Genomic DNA, 25198 nt, shown 5'->3' with positions numbered 1-25198 from the left:
AGTTGTGGAAACTGAGGTCCACAGAGAAATGTCTTGCTATCATGTGAGATAGTTCCCCAGCCAAGACTGAGGTCTGAGTCCCCTTAGGGGAGAGGAAATCTCTCATTTTTAAAAGAAAGCCCCCCACTGTCAATAGTAGTTACAACCTCTCTCACTTCCCGGATTCAGGGTCCAACGACTTGCCAATCAACAAACGTTACTGGAGAGTTTGCCACAAACAAGTCTCTGCGGGAGGCCCTCAGTACACAAGCTGTCCTACTACCTCCTGCTCCCTAAAGTCACGGTGTTCGGTGGAGGGGCAGACACGCTGGGGCTTCAGCCTGCTTCCTCCTGTGTGCTTTGCACGTAGTAGCTGCTCAGCGAACGGAAACGGAGGACCTAGTTGTTACACTCTCAAGGAGAAACCGCAAAGAGGCGTCAGGTGAAAAGAGAAGGGACGATTTTTTTTTTTTCCCCCGGCCTCGGCTCTGCCCACGGCTCCCCAGCGCGCCGGGCGGGGCGGCGTCCGCAGCATCCCTCCCTCCGCCGCTGCCCGGGTCCCGGCTCTGCGGCCGCTCGGCGCGCGGAGGGAGGGGCGCGGGGGCGCGCACGCAGGGTGTCGGGGGCGCGCCGGCCGCCCGGGCACGCGCACGGGCTGGTCTCTGCCCTAATGCGGCGGCTGGCGGCGAGAGGCGCTGCAGGGGACGCGGGGGAAGCGGCGGCGCCGGCGGCGGACGGCTCGGACAGCGCCCAGGCCCGGAGCCCGAGCCCTTGGAGGTAGGCGAGCGCGAACACCGGGGAGATGGGGGTGGAGGGTCACCGAAACCCACCTAGCGACACCTCTTGTTCCCGCCCTCCTCTCTCTGTCTCCATCCCCTGACCTGTCCCCTTCCCCCTCCGTCCACCTGCCCATCCCTTCCCCTCGCCACACTGTCACCTGCCCCGAATCCGTCCGATTCCGTCCGTACACCCACCCCATCCCCGTCCAGCTCCCAGCCCCCTGCCCAGCCCAGCACCCTTTCTATCTCGTTGGCCGCGTCCCCTCCCCCTTCCGACATCCTCAGCCCTTTCCCTTTCCTCTCTGTCCCCGCCTCATCCGTGAGCCCTGACTGCCCTTGTACTTGCGTTACCTCGACACCCCACTTTGGATGACCCCATGCCTCCTGTTTTTTCCTACCGTACACCTCAGCCCCTTCCTGCCCTCCGCTATTCTCTTCCCTCTCATGCCCCTACCAGTTCGTGGCCTGTCTCTCCATTCGCTCCCTCGCAGTTTCTATTCTCCCCCAGCTCCCCCGTGCTCGCCCTGTCCCAGCCTCTTCCCAGCTGCCTCTTGGTGTCCTCCAGCATCACAGCCCCTCTCAGGAACCCCGCCTTCTCCTCCTTGGCTGTTAGCTGGCCTGTCACCCGTCACCTTCCCCGCTGCCCTTCCTGGTGCTGTGTGGAGCCACACAGCCTGTACCCAGCCCTCCCTGGCCCCTGGACCCTCCTTCCCTGCGTGGGGATCTCGGTTGTGGAATATAACCCCTTTCTGCATGTTTAATCCTATTTGTGGCTTGGGGAAGAAGAATGCTGGAGGTTAGTAGGCCTCTCTCTTAGGTTCCTCTCCAGCCATGCAGCCACCCCGCTTCCCTAGCTGTTCAGGTTTGTTTCCTAGATGGAGCGGGGTGGGGGTGCTGGCATCGGGAAACTAGGATGGGGAAGGGGTAGCGTCTAGGGGATTGACTGAGCAGGCTTCTCCTGGGGCTTGGCCTGAGCCCTGATGTAAAGGCCTGGATGAGGAGCTCTGCTGGCGGGGCTGGAGAATTTTTGATTTTAGAGAAGATTCTCCTTCAGCCTTCAAGTCAGCACTTTGACATCTGGAGCTGTCATGAGCATGGTCCATCGACTAGGCCGAGAGTGGGCAGAGTGCTGAATCACCTAGAATCTGGTCCCCATGGCAGCCCCCAGCCTGTCCTCAGCCAGGTTCTGCTCCTGACTCCATCCTTGGCATTTTGGCATGGTGCGTGTGTGTGTGTGTGTGTGTGTGTGTGTGTGCACGCGCCTGCGTGTGTTTGTGTGTGTGTGTGTGTGTGTGTTTTGAGCAGAGATGCCTCCTCCTTCAGTGAGGGGGAGAGGACGACAATACTCCTTTTCTGCCTGCCTGTGTCCCTGGCGTGAGGACCTAGTGTGTCTCATCTACCCTTGGAAATGTGCTGATCCTTGCTGGGCCTCAATCAAATCTCCAGCAAGGCAAGGACAGGCCACAGGGCTTTGAGACCTGGTTGGACAGGAGTTTAATTGTTTGTGTGGCGCCAACGACAAGCTGAGAGCCCACAGAACTTAAAGCAATAGGAGAAGCCCAGGGAAAATGTGTGTGCAAGAGAGGAAGCCTCTGGGGATAGGGACCATACCAGCTGTGGGGTGGGAGCGAGAGGAAGGCAAGCAGAGATCTATCCGTCTTCTGGTATGGGAAGGATTGGCTGTGATGGAATTGTATTGCAGGAAGAGTTGAAGGAGATAAGGGGCCTGCTACGCAGCTAGTACGTTTCACCTTTTGTCTTGATTGAGCTGGCACTTCGGTGGCACTTTGTCTCTGGATTCAACTGAAGGTGTGTTTTGTATGTGTGTGTTGTGTGTGTGTGTGTGTATTGTGTGTGTGTGTGTGTTGTGTGATGTGTGTGGAGAGAGAGAGACAGAGAGAGAGAGAGAGAGAGAGAGAGAGAGAGAGACAGAGAGAGAGAGAGAGAGAGAATGATGCCAATAAGGAAAGAGACTCACTCCCACTTACCCCAGAAATTGTGGTTGCCACTGTGAAACGGAATGGCAGCCTGATTCCTGTCTTGGGGCCTCAGACAAAACCCAGAGGTTTAAATTGAGGCATTAAGGGCAAATTGCAGACAGTCCCTGTCCCTTCTGTGCAAGGCTCTCTCACTTTAGGAATCCATGTGGCTGGACTCCTTCAGCTCCTGTGCGGTAAACTCTGAATGGGGCTTAGGCAGTGCCCGGCAAGGGGTGTGCAGTTGGGGGGAAATGGCTGCCCCTTGCTTTGTTACCCTTCTCCATCCCCTCTCCAGCATGAGTGGGGGTGGGGCTGGAAGCTTCCCCTGGCATCAGTGCCTCAGAGCTGCCAGCTTTTCCTGGTACAGGGAGGAAGCATCACTTGCAGTCGTTGTTGAGAGCTGATTGGATTAAGGTTCTGATGTTGAAATGCTTGATTGGCGCTTCAGGTTAAGTGGGGGATTCTGATAACAATGTACATATTTCCCAGTTTTGTGCAGTGCTTCTCACTCCTCACCCCCTTGTTTGGCATCACAAAGACTACGGAGAAATAAACCAAGGCACACGGAGGGAGGAGCCAGCTCCCCAGAGAGCTAAAGCAAGACCTTCCAATTGTGCCTAGCCAGCCCCCTGTGGGCTGAATTGGCTGTGCTTACAAGGGCTGGTTCTTTCAGGCACACATTGAGGAGGTGGCTAAGAGCTGGGAGTGGGGTTCTGGCTTTGCGTTTCTGAAGGGGATGGGCCAGAGGAGGGTCTGACTTCTGCAGTGAGTGAGGGACCGGACGCCAAGGCTCTGATCACTCTGTTGCAACTTGTTTCCTACCTCTGGCTCCACTCTTCTCCCTCAGGCTTTTTTGGAGGCCAGAGGCACCCTGAGACCTTCAAGACCATGCAGGATTTGGGGCGTGAGAATCATCCCTTTGTCTTCAGAAAAAGAAATTCTTAGGAAATCAGAGAGGGAGAAGCAGGGAAATTCAGTTTTCAGTCTGATTGGCTGGGGTGATGTTTGGGGTGGGGAGGAGAGAAGTGAGACGAATGTAGGGCCAGTTCCATATTCACTCTCATTTAACAAAGATCCAGTAAGCCCTATAGCGTTCTGCTCTGCTAGGTGCCGAGATGATAGCGATGAAAAGCAGGCCAGGGTTCAATCTCTGCAAGCTCCCGGGTAATGAAGGAGGAAGACAGGTGATCAGACAAATAACATAGATAAGCTTCAGTGAGAGCATCCAGATAGGGGTGTTCCGCAGCTGGATCTTTAATTCGGGTGGTATCGGCACCCTGTCCTTCACAGCTGTGAAGAGGGCTTGGTTGTTTCTACCCAGAATGGTAGTTCAGGGATGACCCTGAAGTTGACTGCTGGGAATAGGGTACGGGCGAGGTGAGGTTCAAGGTGCTGTCACATCCCTAGCTTGAAGGGCTAGAGGGGGGATGTTCTGTGTGCAGCTGAACCCAGCTAGATGTGGCTACAACCTGGTAGGGGAATACCCATAGGGAGCTTTGCGATGAGGTCGAGGCTGCTTGCCTCTCCCAGTCCCATCTTCTAAGGTCTTTAGGGGTAAAGTGTGGCTGGATATGCTTAGAATGTCAGTGAGTCAGAGGCAAGAAGAGCCTCTCGGAGCTACCCATGTGTAGGAAAGATGCATAGGAATGTGCTCAGAAGCGAGGCAGGGAAAAATACTGTGAGCCCTGCTGTGTGTGAAAGAGTTTGGGGTTATGGGGAGGTCAGAGTCAGGTGGGAGTCATTGCTGGTGAGCAAAAGAGGTCCTTAGAAGCTATGCACTTGACCACAAGTTTCCACAAATATTCATAGCTGAACTGGGAAAATGCCTAAGGAGAGAAACTCCCAGTTTCATCTTTCTGAGTAGCCGCTCTTTTCCCCACACGCCCAGTTTTGTTCATTTCATTCATGTGTCCTGAGCCTTTGAATCTGGAGACACAGAAATGAAACCAAATTAAAACTCGGCACAAGAACTGCTGTAACTGAGGTTACATGATTTCCTGGCATTGTAGGGAGCATGGCTGAGGGGTCATAGCGGGCAGTAGGACCTGGAGTGACTGCACCAAACTGTCTGGATAGACCCCTTCCTTGGCTTGAGCAAGTTGATACCCTGGGAGTTAATGACTGTGCGGGGTGCTTGAGTAGGCACTTCCACAGCTTTGCTGACCCAAGGCATTGGTTAGATTGTGCCAGCTTGAGAACTCTCAGGCCACCCTTTTTCATTAGGTCTTGAGGCAAGCCAGAAAAGATAAAAAAGATAAAAGTGGCATAATAACAATAGTCATTATTATCGAGTTCTTTCTATGTGCTAGGCACCCTACTCTGTGCTTTCTATGTATCCTTTTGTTTAATCCTCAAAGGGTTAACCCTAAAAATGAGATATTGTTAGGATCCTGGTTTTACAGAAATGACAGATTCAGAGAGACAGTTACTTGCTGAAGATTACAGAACAGGTGAGTTGCAGAGCTAGAATCTAAACCTTTATCTATTTGACTTCAAAGCCTATGCTCCTCTTTCCTATGTTGTACTGAGCCCCACCTCCCACCCCACCCCCCAACCCCCGGTGGAAAAATAAAAAACTAGGATGTTTTATCCATATGCACAAGGCTTTCTAGGAAAATCTGTCAGAAGGACTCAGTTAGAAGGCATTTCTGAGTGCCTCACTTTCTTCTGAAAGATAAAGAAATGTTGTTCCTGCTTTCAAATAGAAGAAATAAGACTGAGACATGTAAAACACCTTGAAAACAAGATAATACAGGGTCTACTTAAATCTTCATTGGTGCCTCAGACCCTGGACAGTAAAATTTCAAAGAAAAGCACGATCTGTTAGTTGGATCAGGTTGTTAGAGTCAGGGAGGTGACATGGCACAGTAGAAACTGTTCAGCCTTTGCGACCAGACAGATCTACGTTCAGACCCTGCTTCTTCCACCTGCTAGCTGCATAGCGGCAGCTCATCTGCAAAATGGGGATATTAATACAAACCCTGCAGGGCTATTACAGAGATTAAATGTGAAAGAATAGTGAAAAGCCCAGTGTAATACCTTGCTGGTAGTAAATATTCATCAGATGCTAACTGCTATACACAGAGGCAGTGGGAATGGGACTGAGCCTTGAGGAATTGGCAGAATTTGGATATGGAAGAGAAGCAGAGGGTATTCTAGATTCAGGAACCATCAGGTGTATAAGCAAAAACCTGGGTTCAGATTCTCTGGGAAAGAGATGACCTGCCTCATCCTGCCTGTTCTCCCTTGCCCTCACCCCACCTTCTCCCTGATCCATGCAAGAAAGTCTTGCAGAAAGTGGATGTCATCGTGAAAGGCATGAGGGGCTTTCAACTTCTGGCCCCACTGTTAATCTAAGTGGATTTCTTTATCTGTAAAATTAGAAGATTGCTGCAAGTTCCTGTCCCAAAGCCCACGTTTCTGGGATTTATGTCATTGATTAACTTCTTGTCCTGGCTTTCCTCTCCCGCATGCACTACCATGAAAAAGTTGGAGTGCCTGGGGCATGGTGGGGTCATCCCCTCATGCCCCTATCATCCCCTCCCGGCTCCTGCTGCTCTCTTCCTCCAGGAAGCAGCTGTCTTAGCATCTGCCTTCTCTTCCTTCACCTGCTCCTCCTCACTCCTCCCCTCCCAGGCTGGCCCAGCCCCTCCTGAAAGGCCTCCTTGGCAGCCCCCTTTATTATGATGCTAATCATGTTGTTAATTTTTTTGAGACCCAGAAAGAAAGCCCCAATCTGTTCTAATGAATTTAATTAGAGAGGGGCTTGGAGAGCTTCAGAACCTCTTACCAGGATCACAATAAACAGAGTTAACGAGATAAACAGCCTGGGATCAGCCGCTCAGGGGTTGGAAGGAAGGATTTCCCAGTCAGCTCTAGAATAAGGAAGTCATTGGCACCGAGAGTTGGAGGAAGGCTGCGTGGACTGTGGTCCTCCAAGTGGGCTCCCTTTTGACCTATTTCTGCCTGCCCCACCCAGTCCTACGTACTTAACTTCAGACCAAGTTCTGACTTTAGGTGGCAGATGAACCTCCTAAGAAGGCCTAATTATTCTCATCATCATCACCATGCACCTGGTATTTGGGTCAGGAGGACCACATCATCTTCTGGAGCAATGTGGAGGCTTATGAGACCCTGTCTCCTGCCCTATAGGTAGGTGGTAAGAGATATATGTTCAAATATAAGCAATATTTGCTAATTGCAGAAAGTCAGTACTAGAAAGCTGACAGAAGATCAGATTGGGCTTGGGTGATCTGGAAAAGCCTCTTGCAAGAGGAACTACTTGAGGTGGGTCTTTTTTGTTTGTTTGTTTTTAGATGGAGTCTTGCTTTGTCACCCAGGCAGGAGTGCAGTGGCACAATCTTGGCTCACTGCAATCTCTGCCTCCCAGTTCAAGCAATTCTCCTGCCTCAGCATCCCAAGTAGCTAGGACTACAGGCATGCACCACCACACCCTGCTAATTTTTGTATTATTAGTAGAGCTGGGGTTTCACCATGTTGGCCATGCTGGTCTTGAACTCCTGACCTCAAGTGATCCACCCTACTTGGCCTCCCAAAGCGCTGGGATTACAGGCCTGAGCCACTGTGCCCAGCTGGTGGATCTTGAGATATCAAGACTTGAAGACTTTCTCTAAGGCTACTGGAGAAAAAGCAGGTGCAAAGGCAGTACTATGCAGAGGATCTTTGATTCCTGAAGATGAATGGCACATCTTAGGTGGTGGGTGCATGTAATTCAGTAGTGAGGGATGTGGCTGGAGCCGTATATGGAGACAAAATCATAGAGAACCCTGAGTGCTAGAGTCTTTACTCTTCTACTCTGGTTGCACTTCCGTCTCCCTGCTTTGCTTCTCTGAGCACATAGGATGCCTAGCTCTGGGAAAGGCTTCCTTGGATAGGAGAATTCTGGTCTTCATGCTGAGCCAGCCTTCCTGGATCCAGTTTAGGCTAATTGGAGTGGATTTACCAGATGCTAAGTTTTGTTCTCAGATCTTGTGATTTTCTGGGATGAGAGTGAATGGCTGGCAGAGCGATTCCAAGAACTTTTCCCAGTGATGAGAATTCCCTTTTTCTTTACTGATGCTGGCCAATTTGCTTTGGCAGTAGCATTTTAAATAACTGTTTGGTGAAAGCTTCAATTTCAGGGTCAGTGAATTTCATCACTCTTCTCTTTATATTACTAAAAATTCTCTGAGCTGTGTATTTGGATATGTGTGTGCAGGTGTGTCTCTGTGTGTGTGGTGCCTATGTTAGTAAAATTATTCCAACTAGATCTGGTTCTATTTTTATCTTTATTTGCAATGTAAAAGTCATTAAATATTTCTAGGCCTTTGTTCTTGTTCAAAGGTGGAAGAGTTTTTCCTATATCTTACTGTGTGTTGACCATAAGCCAAATTCTTTGAGAATAACAGAATGTTAATTATGAGGAGGTATTATAGCTGTCTGTCATTTTGACAGGAGGTCTAATGTTGAGGTAAAATTTTAAGCCCGTCTCCCTGCCGCCTGATTCTTGGAACATCTTGACTTGTGAGACCAGCCAGAGTTTTATTTATGGGTACCACCAGTGTTTACACTTCTTGTTACTTTTCCTAGTCTTTCTGGGCTTGTGTGTAATTAGTAAATGAAGTTAGTACAAAGCTGTCAGGTATTGGCTGACCTATATGAGAGAAATTTATATGCAAGACATTGTTGTCACTGCCATTGTTATAATACCCATTGTGTGGTATTTTTCCACATGTTGGAGGTGAATGCCTTTATGGAGGAAAGTACCTCTGAGGCCATAGTTGATTTTCCTATGCTGACGTAGGTAAGGACAGAAACTAGATCTCTTTCCGATTATCATCACACACTGAGTGGAATTGAAGCCTTTGTCATTCACATAGGGAGCTAAACCAGGATTCTCTTGCTGACATCAGCCCTGGGATGTGCCCTGGTTTTGTTTTTATAAGATGTTCATTGCCTCTGCAGTTATTATTTGAAGACCCTGCTATGTGCATTGTACTCTTCTACGTGGAAACTTGCTCTGAGAGAATCCTCAACTCACAGGATGTTAGAAATGTTTTAGTTCAAGAAAGTTGTTTTACTAACCAAGAAATGAAGACTCAGAAGTGTGGCATGACTGACTTGTGGCTACATGACTGGTTGCTGGCAAAAGCTAGTCCTGGCAAAACCCACATATGAACTTGGTAATGATACAAGATGATTGATAGGTAATTAAGTTTCTAAAGCATGATCTAAACTAGAAGTGCTTTGTGGTGTCAGAGAACAGAGGAAATCGTGTAGATTAAAGTCTTTGGGGAAGGATCTGAAGAGAGGCTGGCTTGGGCCTCTAGAGACAGGTAGGACCTGAATAGGCAAAGATAAGGAAATGGCATTTCTTGTGGGGAAAGGAGTGCCCACTCAAAGGGTTAGAAGAGGGAAACATCTAGTGTGGTCAGGCATGGTGAGGTGGCCAGGCTGGAGCAGTGGAAGCGGCAGTCCGGGACCAGACTGTAGCAGACCTTGGCTTGCTCACTGAGGAGTGAATTTTTTGGAGTTGATGAGGATTATTTGAAGCTTGATAGCTGAACACACTCTTGCTCTGAAGACAGCAAGATTATGGTGTTAGAATAAGTGGATGGGAAATCTCTTCCAGGCACCTGATGGTTTCTGAGGGAATAGTTCCTTCTAAAGGGGTGTTTGGGGAAGAGGGAGTGCTGAAACACGCTGGGAAGGAGCTTGTCGCTGTCCAGAGTGCTGACCTGACCTGAGTGATTCTTGTCCTCAGTGATGCAGGGTTGGAAAGTAAAGCCGGGGAATGCTTAGAACCAGCTAAGGGGATCTGGAGAATGATTCTGGCTAGGACTAGGAAGTATGTGGGCTTTTTGTCAGTAAACTAGTTACAGTATATGACTTCATAGTCTGTGATGAAAGCGAAAGTATGGAGAGACTGTGTGTCCGAGTATACATGCTAAGATGAACCAATTTGTAGCCCTGTAAGTTTTGTCTTAGAATTTTTGTGTTTACATGAGAATCCCAGCACATTGCTGCTTTCATTATGAAAATGCACACCCTGTATTCAACATTCCACAGAACACCTAAAGCCTCTCCAACAAACCAGGGGAGAACAGCCGAACTTGCCGGAATACCCTACTCGTTACTTCAAATGAAACATCTAAATGCTTTATTTTACTGCTTTCCAACAGAACTTTCTTTAATGATGGAAATGTTCTGTATCTGCACAATCTAATATAGTACCCACTAATTTCATGAGCACTTGAATACGACTGAAGAATTGAATTTTAAATTAAATTAAATTTAAATAGCTACATGTGGCTAGTGGCTACTGTATTAGACTGCACAGCTCTATAGAGTCAGAATCTTTGGCCTTTGCCACTTACCTCTTCTTACTACCTAAGCCTCTTTGACTTAGAGTAAAGTGGACTTTTGAGTGAGAGTAAGTTTGACAAATTGCTAGAGAAAGACTCATGCTGAATTCAAACTGAAGTCTGTGTCTGGCTGTGAGTTTTGCCCTTTCTTGTTTTCAAAATAAGAAAAACCATACATGATGCCCTGCAAGTTTTCCATTCAAAGGCAGAGAGAAGGCTCCTTGGATTCTGGCTCTGGTCTCGGGGACCTGATCCAAGACTTTTTTGGAGCCTGAAATGGGCAAGCTACGCAGTGTTTATGGCTCTGGAAACCTGGCTGTGGAGTGAGGTGGGGTACGAATAATGTGCTGTTGTGTCAGATGTTTGCAGGCATCTCAGCAGAGAAAGGTTCCCAGTCCTGATCCATCTCCCATTCCAACTCCATGTATCTTTACAGTCATCCTGTTTATCTAGTACAGTGGACGTGGGTGTAGTATATAGGATGGGGGTATGGGTGACTTTTTTTTCCATTTTGTTTTTGTTTTTCTGAGCCCTTTTTGCCCCAAGGAAGAGTGAGTGTTAGAAGTGCCAAAGGGTGATAAATGCTTACAAATGCCAAACAAGAGATAAGTAATAATAATATGTCAAAAGACTATAGCAGAAAATCTCCATGGTATTGGCACATGCCAGCCTCCATAGGCCTGCCTAACCTTACCATAAACATGCTTGATTTCCTGTGCCTCTGGTCTTAGGCTTGCTCTGTGTAAGTCTGATTTCCTAAACCAGAGTGCATGCTTTTTGAAGGCATTTTTTATTGTCTTCTTGTTTTCTCCCATAGAATCTCAATGTGCTGGTAGTAATCCTTGATATATGCCTGTTTGTGAGTCACTCTTTGTTAGCATGGAGTGCTTTGTTTGACCCCTAGAAAATGTGTGGACATGAATACAAATAATATTTATTGAGCCCCTGCTGGGCATAAGTCTCTGTGCTCAGTACTGCAGGCAGTGACAAAGGAGGAGCTGAAGATGGTCGCTCCCAGTCTAATGGGAGAGCAAAGGCAGGCACATGTGAAGAAATCACACACACACACACACACACACACACACACACACACACACACACACACTGATAGGGAGAAACAAAGACAAAAGCGGTTGCAGGGATCCAGAGCTGCGGGTGGGGTACAGGGTGCTGGAGGGACCAGATTACATGCGTCTCCCTGTCTGGCCTCTCAAGGATTCCCTCCTTCATGAGGGAATGGCTTAGCTGGTACCAGCCACCTCCATGCCTGCAGTGACAGAGCTGCCTTTGTGGTTGGTCAGGCAGCTTGCTCTCTCACTGGGCTGTATGGAGGCAGGGCTGTCCTGAGCTCACCTCTCCTCTTCTGTGGTGAAGAGCATTTAGAAGGGGGTAGGGGCAGTGAGGAAGAGGGCTGTGGAAGGGGAATAAACTCTTTTTCTTTTTGTCACTTAATTGGTGACAGAGGTCTTGCTCTCAGACTTCCTTTTAGTCACAGAAGGGGTTTGTTGGGTTTCCATCAGCTCTGGCCATGGAGCCCCATGATGCAGGCCCAGGTGCAGCTCTGGAGGAGCAAGAGAAGCTGAGCTTGGTGATGTGGTTTCCCATGATCACCCAGACCCCTGGATCTACTGTCTCGGGGTGTGCCCTGCCTGGTGGGGAGTGGGTGGGCTGCATATCCCAGCTGTGGCTAGGGAGGGACTTTTCTGGCTGATTCACCAGGAGGAGTCTGCCCCTCACCACCCTCTACATAGTGCTTCTCAGTCCTCCACATGCACACATATCACCTAGGAACTTGTTAAAATGTAGATTCAGAATCAGCAGGTCTAGATTGGGCTTGAGATTCTGCATTCCCAACAAACTCCTAGGTCATGCGAGTACTGCCAGTCTTTAAACTGCACTTTGATGGACAAGGCCCTACGCAGGGGTTCTCAACCCTGCCAACATGGTAACATCACTTGGGGAGATTTTACAATATGCTGATACCTGAGACCCGGCCTGTACCAAATAAATTGCAATCTCTGAGGGCTGGGTCTAGGCACTAGGATATGGTAAAGGTCCTCCGGGTAATTCTACTGTATAGCCCTATCTGAGAACCACTGGACAGTTTTTCTCCTCCCTCTGCTGTACTTTTCACCTGGCTATAACTTCCTTACATCAAGAGACTTATAACAAGTGGCTTGAGGTCAGAGAATGTCTTACAGCACATTACTAAAACCTGTACCATGGTAGTAGTAGTTAGCTGATAGTTAGATCAGTTGATTACAACATGATGCTAAGGGCTCTGTCACTTGGTGCCACAATTACCACCTGCAATGGTGGCCCTGGCCACCACTCCTGTAGATGCACCATCACCCATGAAGGGTCAAAGAATGCGGCTAGGCTTAGAGCAAGCTAGTTCTACTCTTGGAATAGCGACTCTAAGTGGGTGTCCAGTGCCTGGAACTAAGTCAGCATTCAGTAAATATATACCAAATGGATGATTATTTTGGTAGGGGGGAAGGGGCAGCAGAAAGGAGACTGAATTAGGGATCAGAAGAGCGGGGCTAAAGTGACTATCATAAACGGTTCAACCCTCCTTAGCTTTCATTTTCTCAGTTGTAAAATGTGATGATTTCTAATACCCACGTAATAGGGTGATTTGAGTAATCGTAGAGAAGGGGTCCAGTAAATGTTAGTGTTGTACAGGTAAGTGGTTATATAAGAAATTCATTTTCAAAGTGGTAGGGCTAAGCTGTAATGTTAACCCCCTGACTCATGTCCTAACAGACTCTCTGGGGTCTCACTGTGTGTGCCTCCATCTAGAGAACAGCAAGAGAACTATGAGACATGCAATTGACTGGCACCTACTCTGTATCAGTTACTGTGCTAGATGCTTGACTTTGTCATCTTATTGACTCATTGCAACCCTGATTGGATGTAATTATTCCTATTACACTGAGAAAATGGAAGCTCAGATGGGGAACCACCTTGCCCCACATAGCACATGCGTGTGTCTGATTCCAAAGTCTCCTAATCCCAGCTCATCAGGAAACTCTGGGTTCCAGTATAGGTTGAAGATCCCTTTGTTTGAGAAGCCTCCTTCTTTGGATGTTGCTTGTATTCATTAGTGAGATAAGAGTCTGAGTATCACAGAGACTCCAGTCTTCCGTTAGGGAATTTTAGGATCTGACAGCACGGAAGCTTTGTGAGTCTTGGCGAACACCATACCATAAAGCCACTGTTCAGTGCTCTTGAAGCCCTGAGGCTGAGGCTGTGACATATGCCCCATAGAAGAATCGCCACCTGCCACCACTGTCCCCTCTCCGCTTAACAGGGCCATTGAATCCAGCATTGGACTGTTTTGCTTACAGGGTTACTTTTGATTGTGGCACTAAAAGAAAATGGGAAGATACAAGGGGGACAACCTTATGAGTCTCCCCTAACTATCTTACTTCCAGGTGTGATGTCAACAGAATGTGTATCACCCAGTGCCAGTTCTCCCATCCCGAGGGGTCGGTGACTCCTCCCCTCCAGTAGGCTTAGCACTGAGAGGAGGCCTCATGTCTGCTCTCCTCCTGTCCACCCCTTTGGCTTCTAAAGTGGTGCTATTGCAAAGGCACGTCCTGGCCGAAGTCACCCTAGCTAAGCTCTTCAGTAAAGGAAAACAGGGAGGGCTGATTTGCATGGTCTGACCAGTTAGCAGGTGGAGTTCCAGTCCAGGTGCCTATTTATCTGTACCTGGAGTAGATCTTTATCTCAAGACCTTAGAGGGTATTTGCTGAGGCTAACCAAACCCACACTGAAAAGAGAACAAGATATAGCTCACCAGACTGGGAACTGAAGTCTGACTACCTAGGAGCTGCAGACATGCAGTGTGCTTCCAATATCCATTTCTAACGCTCTTCACTGAGGTCTGACTAACCATATCTGCTCCACATTTGTTCTTCTGTAATCTTCTAATTTGGCCAGTTATTCTCTTATGTATTTCATGATATTCTGTGCTGGGATATTGTTTTCTTGTATCAAGGCCAGTTTCACACCACCCAGAACTTTCTTAAGCTTTGTTTATGAATTGTTCAAAGTTTACTTAAAGTACAGAGGGTTTAACCATTGTATTGCTTCGATGTGTTCTCTGCTAAGTCCCTGCTTTTACACTGTGGCTTTCTTCTCCTCCTTTCTCTTTGAGTGTCCCTAGAGTTTTCTCTTTCTGAAAACTCTTTTTTTTCCTCCATTTTTGAGTGTACATGGTCAGTATGTTGCCCCTCTGGTTGGAATAGAAACAATTAGGCCTAGGCCAAAAACAAATCCCCTGTAACCCAGAAGCCTGACCCATTCTGTGTAACACCATTAAATGCTTCATCTGACCACAGAGGTCTGGGGTTTTAATGCTTAATCTTTTTATTCCCACTGACCTATGGTTATTCCAGCACAACCTGTCTTTGTATTTTAGGAGTCAGCATGAAGCCTAGTGGGCTTCTTGGACATGCATGGATTCATGAACTACTGGGGCTTGGGTGGGTTTGGCTGGTGGGCCCCCAGGATCCTGCCTCCTTTCCTCCTCCATCTAACTGCCCTCAGCAGTGGGGCCATCAGTGCATTGCCTTGCTCAGACACCTGGTATGGGAGTTGTCTGCCATCGGTGTGAGGGAAGCTGAGGTTTAAAGGACAGTGTGAATGTTGTATGCCTCGCCCTTTTGGAAGGATCTGGAAGGCTGATATGGGAGTGGGTCAGGGCTGGGTCAGGTACTGGCTCCATTCTGAGTCAGACTAGGAAAATCCTCTCTGAACACATCCCATGGTTCCTCTGTGTTCCTGAAACCTTGACAAATAAAGAGGGAGCTTTTAGATGGCACCATAAAAAGTTGCAGCTGGGGCTTCTGAGAGCAAGAATGCTTTGTTTCTCAGCGGGTTGGTGATGTCATCCAGGGCCTACCCAGATGCTGGTGTGTTGGGGACAGACCAATATAGGCCAAGGACTACTCAGTGGTGGCTGAAGATACTGTGCTTGCTGGGACTGTTTTCTTTTTTAATTGAACATGTTATTGAGTTGGTTAATCCACACACATCCATTTGTAAGAAATAATACAGAGATCCTATGTGTCTTTACACAGTTTCTCCCAGTGGTAACATCTTGCAAAACCATAGTATGCTCTCACAATCCAATATTGATGTTGATGTAATTCACCGATCCTTTTCTGACTCCTCTAGTTTTACTTATACTCATTTCTCTGTGTGTCTTTCAGACTGTTTTTGCTCCACATCATTTGTTTGCCTTCTCCTCTTTCTTCCCTCCCTAGGTTTGTTTATTTTTTTCTTTTCTTTTCTTTTCTCTTTTTTTTGAGACAGTTTCACTCTTGAGGCCAAAGTAGGAGTGCAATGGCACAATCTCTACTCACCTCACTGCAACCTCCACCTCCAGGGTTCAAGCGATTCTCCTACCTCAGCATCCCGCTGGGATTACAAGCATGTGCCACCACACCCAGATAATTTTGTATTTCTAATAGAGACGAGGGTTCTCCACGTTGGTCAGACTGGTCTCGAACTCCGGATCTCATGTGATCCACCCACCTCGGCCTCCCAAAGTGCTAGGATTACAGACATGAGCTACCACACCCAGCCCCAGATTTGTTTCTCTAAGCCCACATTGTGCAATGCCAGAGTGCATGCATCTGGTCTCAGAAACAGAAGATGGAGCAGGAGCAAGGGCCCACAACTACACTGCCTGTGTTCCCATTTGGCTCTCTGTTCACCAGTTGCGTGATCTTTGGCAAATGACTTATATCTTCTCTAATTTTCATCTGTAAAGTGGAGAGTTAAGTAGGGCTTGCCCTTCATGGGTTATTAGGATTAAAATAAGTAATGCCCATGAACCCCTGTGCCTAATGCCTGGCAAATTAGAAGTGCGCTGTGAAAGGTAGCTGTTGTATTCTTGCCCCACTTCCCTTGCTGAGGGTGGCTTCATGCTCTGCCTTATTCAAGTACACCTGATGGCTTTGATGAGCAACCATAAAATATTTTTGAGTCTCAAATCGATGCTCAACTGTATACTAGATATATTGAGTATTACAGCAGAGACAAAGAGGCAGTTTTTGCCTCAAAAACCTGGTACTCCAGTTGAGAAAGCATGTCAGGCATCCATACATGGTAAAAATAACCACGCAGGTAATAACAACTGCAGGCCAGGGGTGGTGGCTCACACCTGCAATCCCAGCACCTTGGGAGGCTGAGGCGGGCGGATCACTTAGGGTCGGTGTAAGAATTAAAGAATGGGCCGGGCGCGGTGGCTCAAGCCTGTAATCCCAGCACTTTGGGAGGCCGAGGCGGATGGATCACGAGGTCAAGAGATCGAGACCATCCTGGTCAACATGGTGAAACCCCATCTCTACTAAAAATACAAAAAAATTAGCTGGGCATGGTGGTGCGTGCCTGTAATCCCAGCTACTCAGGAGGCTGAGGCAGGAGAATTGCCTGAACCCAGGAGGCGGAGGTTGCAGTGAGCCGAGATCGCGCCATTGCACTCCAGCCTGGGTAACAAGAGCGAAACTCCGTCTCAAAAACAAACAAACAAACAAAAAAAAAGAATTAACAAGGAGAGGACATGAAGGGCAGCTTTTCAGTCAACAGGGACAGGTTTATTTTAAATAAACCTGAGAGGGGCGGCTGGCTGAGTTAGGTCAGAGCCACACTCTCTTACAGATTAAGAGTTTTTAAGGATCAGGGTGGAAGAGTTTATCAGAGGTTTGGACTGCTCCTGTATTTCATTGTTGCGCTTATCTGGGAGGGAGAGCTTTGTATGTTTCCATAGGTCTTCCTACAGCTACAGGCGTATCCCCCAGTCTGCTTTTAGCTTTCCTATCTTAGCGCACCTGAAGGGAAAGGAATGTGCTTATTAAGGCCCACTGTGTTACTGGGGACCATTGTGTGAGGGTGAAGTTTGGCAGTTACCCAGGACTTCCCTCTGTGCCTGAGCTCTCTTATCTGTGTTTTACTGTCTGCTCTTTCTGGCTGCTTGTGGTTAGAAGAGAAGTGATTTCCTTGAAATGCCTGAGGCTAGAAAGGGAGCTGGAAAAGAAAGTGGCGGTGTTTGTCCAACAGGATGGTGCTCCTGCTCTGTCAGTCAGGAGTTAAAAACCAGCCTGGCCAACATGGTAAAACTCTGTCTCAACTAAAATTTTAAAAAATTAGCCAGGTGTGATGGTGGGCACCTGTAATCCCAACTACTCAGAGGCTGAGACAGGAGAATCACTTGAACCCAAGAGGCAGAGGTTGCAGTGAGCTGAGATGGCGTCACTGCACCCCTGCCTGGGCGACAGAGTGAGACTCCATCTCAAAAATAATAAATAAATAAATAAATAAATAAACAAATAAATAAATAAATAAGACAACTGCAAACAGCTGATTCAAACCATAGGAGCTCCTGGAGTTTACAGAAGGGAGAGGACATTTTAATCTATAGTATTTAGAAAGACTTAAAGCAGAAGATTTGGAGTGGCACCTTGAAAGATGGAGCTCTGGCCAGGCATGGTGGTTCACACCTGTAATCCCAACACTGTGGGAGGCCCAGGCAGGAGGATCCCTTGCGGCCAGGAATTTGAGACCAACATGGGCAACATAGCAAAACGCCATTTCTACAAAAATTTTTTAAAACTTAGCTGGGTATGGTGGTACACCTGTAGTCCTAGTTACTTGGGAGGCTGAGGTGGGAGGGTCGCTTCAGCCTGGGAGTTTCAGGTCACAGTGAGCTATGGTTACACCACTGCACACCAGCCTGTGTGATAGGCAGAGACCTCTGACTCTTGCTCCCAATAAGCTTGTGCAGTTGTGTCTCCACAGGGGAAGGGGCTGAAATTCAGAAGAAATGGACAGTCCAGTTAACTTTAAGCCCTAATTGCCTTCATGCTGGCCACACCTACAAGGACAAAGGATGGAGGGAGGAAGGGATGACTTCTGGTTTAAAAATGAGGCCCTGCCAGGCATGGTGGCTCATGCCTGTAATTACAGCACTTTGGGAGGCCAAGATAGTCAGATCATGAGGTCAGGAGATAAAGACCATCCAAGCCAACATGGTGAAACCCCATCTGTACTAAAAATACAAAAAAATTAACCGGGCATGGTGGTGGGCACCTGTAGTACCAGCTACTTGGGAGGCTGAGGCAGGAGAATCGCTTGAACCCAGGAGGCAGAGGTTGCAGTGAGCTGAGATCGCACCATTGCACTCCAGCCTAGGCAACAAAGCGAGACTCCATCTCAAAAATAAAGTAAAATGAAAATGAGGCCCACGTCCAGGCGCCATGGCTCATACCTTTAATCCTAGCATTTTGGGAGGCTGAGGTGGGAGGATTGCTTGAGCCCAGGAGTTTGAGACCAACCTGAGCAAGATGAGATGGTGAGACCCTGTCTCTACCAAAAGAAAAAAAAAAAAAGAAAAAAAAGAAAAAAAAAAAAGCAAGGCCCAGGGAGGGTAAGGAGACTGATATAAGAAGGTTAGTCAACAAAACAGGTAGAAGTGAGGTGTTATGTTTCAGAGTAGGGAATTAGAATCCATTTCTCTTAATAAGCCATTTTCCTTTGATCTAATTGTATCCTCACACCCTTGTTCCACCAGGTTAATATACTAAGCTAATACAAGATTTCCTCCGTAGAGATGGGGAAACCAACACACAGTTTGGTGGCCATTTGAGGGTGCGGCATGAATTAGGATGGAGCCATGCCATGGTATCCATCTCCTGACTTTGGCCTGTGGCTTTCTAGCCTAGTTCTCCCCTGGGCCTCTATGACTCAGGCCTTAGCTGGTGTCTAGCCTGAGGCAAGCTCCGGATTCCTAGGTGGGCGGTGAAGAGTAATCCACCCAATGGAAGACGTCTTCCAAATCAAGCAGCCCTGGCACAGAGCATCATGTGACCATCACTGCACCCTCCCAGCTGTGGCAGGGTTCCAAGCCCTGGTCTTAACAGCCACAGGACCTGGTGGCCAAGCCTGGGAAGAGCCCAATGTCCTCTTGCATCACCGCTGGCTGTGTGGCTGCTGGCTAGCTTGCTTGTTCATTATTTGTTTTGTGGAGGCTGCTCTGAGTCCTATATTCAGCCACAGCTGGACAGCTGGAACTTGCCCAACTTTTGCCCCAGTCTATCCTAGAATCTCAGTGGTGCTAACGTAAGATTGCTGCCTCTGTGTGTGTGTGTGTGTGTGTGTGTGTGTGTGCGCACGCACGCGCACATGCGTGTGTGTGCATGTGGTGTAGGAGAAGAGGGAGAAAAGAAGCCTCCTGAAAAGGCAGGCAATTTCTGTCTCCACTGGGGACCTGGTTTTGGGTTGAGAGAACTCGGATGTGTATAAATTGACCCTGGTTGTTTGCTTTAACCACCAGTGGGAGGACACGTGGACAGTCTAAGTGTGAGTGGCCTGTGACTGCCCATCCTGGCTATTGTTATAGCAGCAGCAATAGTAGTAATCATAATAGTTAAAATAATGGCAGCTACCAGATATTGAAAACTTGCTATGTGCTAGACCATATCTTAAGTGCTTTAAATATACACTATCCCACTCCACATTCTACTTAACATTTTTTCAGCTGCCCTGTTTTCCAGGCAAGGAAGTGAAGCATAGGCGACCTTCCTGGCTGGTAGCCCAGGGTTCTCTAGCCCTGATCTATTTGTAGGATACCTTTGCTTCCCCCTGCCCCTCTACCTGCCTACCTAGGCTGCCTGTGTTAGACAGTGAGGAAGGAGGGCCAGGTGTACTTCCTTCCTTACCTTGGGGCTGCCGACTTGCTCTGGCTTCAGAGATTCCTCCTGTGGCCTGTTTTACTGGGGCCCATTGTATGAGGGTGAAGTTTGGCAGTTGCCCAGGACTTCCCTCTGTGCCTGAGCTCTCTTATCTGTGTTTTACTGTCCGCTCTTTCCTGCTGCTCATAGTTAGCTACCAGCCTCTTTTCCTTTATATCTGCTCACGCATCAGCTATGCATTTGGGAAGTCCGAGGGTTGGAGAGGACTTGGCTGTCTCCTGCCACTCCCCCTCCTCTACCTTTTTCTCCACAAAATTCCACAAACCCAGCCGGTGAGAAGTGGCTCCTCCTTGGCCCTGTGTTAGATGCACTGCCATCTCTGTTTGCAGGCAGGCCACTTTATATTTTACTTCTTTTCCCATGAGCAGTGGGCACGGGTGGTGATGGAAGTATTGTTCGGGTCCTCTGTTTGTCCCATTCTGAAGTGAAAGCTCACAGGATCCCTCCAAGCAGAGGAGTTCAAGGACATTAGTCACAGTTAATGATGTTGATAAGAAGATGAATACAAAGAGAGAGTGGAGGGCAGTGTGGGGTGGCAGTAGGGGACTCACCTCTGGCTCTGCTTTTGTCTTCCCATTACCCCTTTGTACTGGAAACAGTGATAATTCACCCACTTCCCAGCAGAAAACACTGTGACTTAGAGGGGCCCCAGGAGGGAAGCCTGGAGAATTCCTCCTCTCCTTCTCAACCATTCTATGTCCAGGAGCTGACACACTGCCTCTCGGCAGGTACTCAGTGGGTCAGGCCCAGTGGGTTGGATGCAGTCCCCTTTGTCATAACTTTTGCAATTTTGTATCTTTTGAAGCAGGATCTTGCTCTGTCACCCAGGCTGAAGTGCAGTGGCGCAATCATGGCTCACTGTGGCCTCAACCTGCCAGGTTAAGTGATCCTCTCACCTCAGCCTCCTGAGTAGCTGGAACCACAGGCCTGTGCTACCATGTTTAGCTAATTATTATTATTGTTCTTAGAGATGGGATCTCCTATATTGCTCAGGCTAATCTCAAACTCCTTGGTTCAAGTGAACCTCCTGCCTTGGCCTCCCAAAGTGTTATTGATTACAGGCATGAGCCACCACACCCAGTGCAAATTTTATTAAAGTGAGACATACATTAAAGTTTACAGATTTATACTTTTTCCTTTTAAATGTTATTTATCTGATTATAAAGGCAAAAGTCATAAAATTTGAAAAGTAACAATCAAAAAGCCCCAGTTCCTTGGAAATAACAACCATTAATATTTGATGTGTAGTTTTTCAGTTGATCTTCTAATTGGGGAGTTGTTGCTAGAATCTGGCTGTTGGTAACACAGCAGATAAGGTCAGGGGTCGTGGAGGGCCCGTTGCCCTCTTCACAGGATGTTCCCTGGCTACAACCCAGCTTCTGATCTTCACCTGCAGCTTAGAAACAAAGCGTTCTTTATCACTCCTGCCCAACTGCTAATAAGTTAAATAATCAGTGATAATACCACAGAGGCCATTATTTATTGAACAGCCTGCTTTGTTCAAAATACAAAAGTCAAGTTTGACATGTGCAATGAGATTCTTAGGGCTTGGAGGCAAGCATGTCCCTGGGGAGACCAGTTGGCCTGAGTGAATGCTGTGTGCTCACTCACATCTATTACTAGATTGGTGTCTACCTTCAGTCTGCTTTTTAGGCCTCCCTTTGGGGCTTGTGATCAAAGCTAGAAGGTGGGAGCCCCAATTGGGAAAATGTGGCCCCATTCTTGAACTTACCAGCCTCAACCCTGTGTGTCTGAGCCTCCCTACCAAAACTGGCTTCTGCTGAGGCCTTGAGTTATTTTATGTGACGTGCTCACAAGTGTGTTGGGCACATTTCAAGTTCCTGCGTTCACTAATACCATTAGCATCCAAGGTCACCATCATCTCCTTAGCCAGGCTGCGATAGAAACTGTCAGAATGGCAAGAGATGTTAAAAACAGGCTCTTCTGTGGTTCTCCTGCTTTTGCCTGCATCTGAGTCACTGGGGGGCCCTTGTTAGAACAGGGATTGCTGTGCCCCGCCCACACAGTGTCTGAGGCAGCAGGTTTGGGGTGGGGGCCAAGAATGTGCATTTCTGACAGGTTCACAGGTTCTGCTGATGCTACTGGTCCAGGGACCACACTTGGAGCCTCTAATCTAATTCTTCATTTTGTAAGTGGTGGCCTCAGGGAAATAACTCAGTAGGGAGCGTAATACTATTTGGTTTCAGAGCTAGGACCAAACCCAAGTTTGCAGCCCAGTGCTGTAACCACGTGATGTTCTGGTCATCCATCCTCCTGGAAGTGCCTGCAGTTGGGTGGTAAGGGACTGCCTTCCTAAGACTGAAATTGTCTCAACTCTGGAAAGGGAGCAAGAACAAGCACAGCAGGCCTCTGAGGGCCAGGAGTCCCAATCCTAACCCTGCTGCAGTCTCTCTTTTACGATGTTTGGTCATTCATCCATGTATTTACCCAATAAACTTTTAATGTTTAAGTAACTTCTATGGGAACAGAGCTGTGTCTGGCACCATGAGGGGTACCTAAACAGGGCACAGCCTGAGTTCTGTGGCAGGTGTTTCATATCTCTTCCTGTCCAATCCCTTGGTGCTGCTGTTTCCTCCAGTGGGCTCTGGAACCTTCTTTGACACAGTGAGAAGAGAGGACTTGGAGTCAGGAGACTGGATACTAGTGCTTGCTCTGCTCTGACTTAATAGGTGACCCCAGGTGACGTCTTTAGGCCTCAGTTTCTTCATTAGAAAATTCAGTGAGGAAATGAGTGAAATGATGGTGAACAGAACTCCTTTCCCAGCCTGTGATTTTACAACTCTGGGGGCTTTCAAATGGCTTGTAATGGCAGCTGTCTTAGTTTCAGTTTTTAATCATTGATGTAGTACCTTGTCCCATGTTTTCTTCCTTAATATGAAACAGACTGGGCTCTCCTGTCTGTTTCATATTAAGGAAGAGTGGTTCCTCTCGGTGTGTAAGGTGTGAGAAGCTAGAGTAGACAAGATGCCTCTTATGCCTCCACCTCTCAAGTGTCTTGTTATCTCTAAACACTGCCAACTGCAATAGTGGTTGAGACAGCTTGGCGCTGTGTCCCCACCCAAATCTCATCATGTTAGAGGAGGGGCCTGGTGGAAGGTGACTGAATCATGGGGACAGACTTCCCCCTTGCTATTCTTGTGATAGTAAGTTCTCACGAGATCTGATGGTTTAAAAGTGTGAGGCACTTCCCCATTCCCCGCCTCTCTCCTGCTCCTCCATGGTAAGACGTGTTTGCTTCATGTTCACTTTCCACCATGATTGTAAGTTTTCTGAGGGCTCCCAACTGTGTTTCTGTACAGCTTGTGGAACTGTGAGTCAGTTAAACCTCTTTCTTCATAAATCACCTAGTCTCAGATAGTTTTTTTATAGCAGTGTGAGAATGCCCTACTACAGTAGCTTTGTCCTCATATGTTTAATTTGCTTTTCTTCTAAGTTCATTGTTTCATTTTACCCATGATGAACCAGGAAACATATGGAACTTCATAGAGTTAATGAGGAGCTCAATAATAATAATAATTCTACAAATTTATCTGAAGATGATGGCTACCAGATTGTATTCATTTCACCAGAATTTTTACATGACACATCAAGATGTTTTAGTACTAAAAAAAAAGTGATAATTATACTAAAGTGGATTTTCATTTACTGAGAATAAACACTATCTACAACAAAGAAGTGTGTGTAAATCAGTCTGAAAGCTTCTCTTTTTTAGAAGCAAAATTTAAAACTGACAAAGCACCAAGTGTGTGAATTTCCAACTTCAGCATGTGAGAGCAGCTTTTGACTATTTTTAAACCTTAACATTTGATGAAATTATTGTAATGTAATTTGACCCCCAGGCCTGTTATGATGTGACATCTGCAAATGTGTTAAGAAATCATGCTCTTTTTTTTTTTTCCTTTTTCTTTTTTCTTTTTTTTTTTTTTTTTGAGACAGAGTTTCGCTCTTGTTACCCAGGCTGGAGTGCAATGGCGCGATCTCGGCTCACCGCAACATCCGCCTCCTGGGTTCAGGCAATTCTCCTGCCTCAGCCTCCTGAGTAGCTGGGATTACAGGCACTCGCCACCATGCCCAGCTAATTTTTTGTATTTTTAGTAGAGACGGGGTTTCACCTTGTTGACCAGGATGGTCTCGATCTCTCGACCTCGTGATCCACCCGCCTCGGCCTCCCAAAGTGCTGGGATTACAGGCTTGAGCCACCGCGCCCGGCTCCTTTTTCTTTTTAAGCCAGAGTCTTACTTGGTCACCCAGGCTGGAGTGCAGTGGTGTGATCTTGACTCACCACAACCTCCACCTCCCAGGTTCAAGTGATTCTCATGCCTCAGCCTCCCGAGTAGCTGGGACTACAGGCGCATGCCACCATGCCAGCTAATTTTTGTGTTTTTAGTAGAGACGGGGTTTCACCATGTTGGCTAGGCTGTTCTCAAACTCCTGACCTCCAGTGATCTGCCCACCTTGGCCTCCCTAAGTGCTGGAATTACAGGCATGAGCCATTGCACCAGGACAAATCATGCTTTCTTATCCAGTTAATCTGAAATAAATTGAATAGTATGTGTCATTGCTAAATGGGGAAAAAGTTAAAATTTGCCTTTATGCATATAATAATCAATATTAAATATTGTGTTAAAACTATATAAAAATTTTCATAGTAAGCTGATCTAAAATTACGCATTTTAAAACTTAAAATAACCAAATTAACCAAATATTTTAATATCCCCTTGGGGTGATCACAAGGTAATAAAGATGAAAGGATTAGAGAGAACACTCCAGGATTCTCTCTTTGATGCTCTGGAATTCTAAGACGGTATAGGGTCTAAAAACCATGAAGAACAGGAGGGTATAATAGTTTGCTGGAGTGAGGTATATAATATGCCCCCCATTCCCTAGGATTGTTGTTGGAAATAGGATTAGACACAGTCTTTGAGAGTCCAGATGTCAGAACTAAAACCAGAGAGCAGTTTTCTGTCCAGTTGATCCCAGAACTTTCTGTGAGAATCATTGGATCTTAGAATTGGAAGGGGCATTAGAGATCATCTAATCTCTTTAGAGCTGCCTCCAAATAGAAAGTGGAGTAAGGCTGGGCGTGGGAGCTCATGCCTGTAATCCCAGCACTTTAGGAGGCCAAGATGGGTGGATCACCTGAGGTTAGGAGTTCGAGACCAGCCTGGCCAACATGGCGAAACCCCATCTCTACTAAAAATACAAAAAACTAGCTGGGTGCGGTGGCACGTGCCTGTAGTCCCAGCTACTTGGGAAGCCGAGGCAGGAGAATCGCTGGAATCTGGTAGACAGAGGTTGCAGTGAGCCGAAAT

General features: G+C 47.4%; 1 protein-coding gene across 30 annotated transcripts in view; it reads left to right on the top strand.

Moving 5' to 3' along the window:
* The first annotated feature begins 610 nt into the window (after positions 1-610).
* NFASC (neurofascin) overlaps positions 611-25198 on the top strand; it is a 204946-nt gene continuing 180358 nt past the window's right edge. For 10 of the 30 annotated variants that reach the window (XM_074384948.1, XM_074384963.1, XM_074384945.1 and 7 more), the window contains exons 1-2: positions 613-756; positions 6755-6889. In XM_074384948.1, the coding sequence (XP_074241049.1) occupies positions 650-756; positions 6755-6889 (242 nt within the window). In that variant the 5' untranslated portion in view covers positions 613-649. Of the gene's footprint in view, positions 757-6754; positions 6890-25198 lie in introns of all 30 variants that reach the window. The other 20 variants (XM_074384946.1, XM_074384962.1, XM_074384961.1 and 17 more) reach the window with 6 other exon arrangements.

The sequence above is a fragment of the Saimiri boliviensis genome, chromosome 14 (genome assembly GCF_048565385.1).
Source record: "Saimiri boliviensis isolate mSaiBol1 chromosome 14, mSaiBol1.pri, whole genome shotgun sequence".
NCBI classification, from domain to species: domain Eukaryota; kingdom Metazoa; phylum Chordata; class Mammalia; order Primates; family Cebidae; genus Saimiri; species Saimiri boliviensis.
This window is presented reverse-complemented; position numbering and strand designations above follow the sequence as displayed.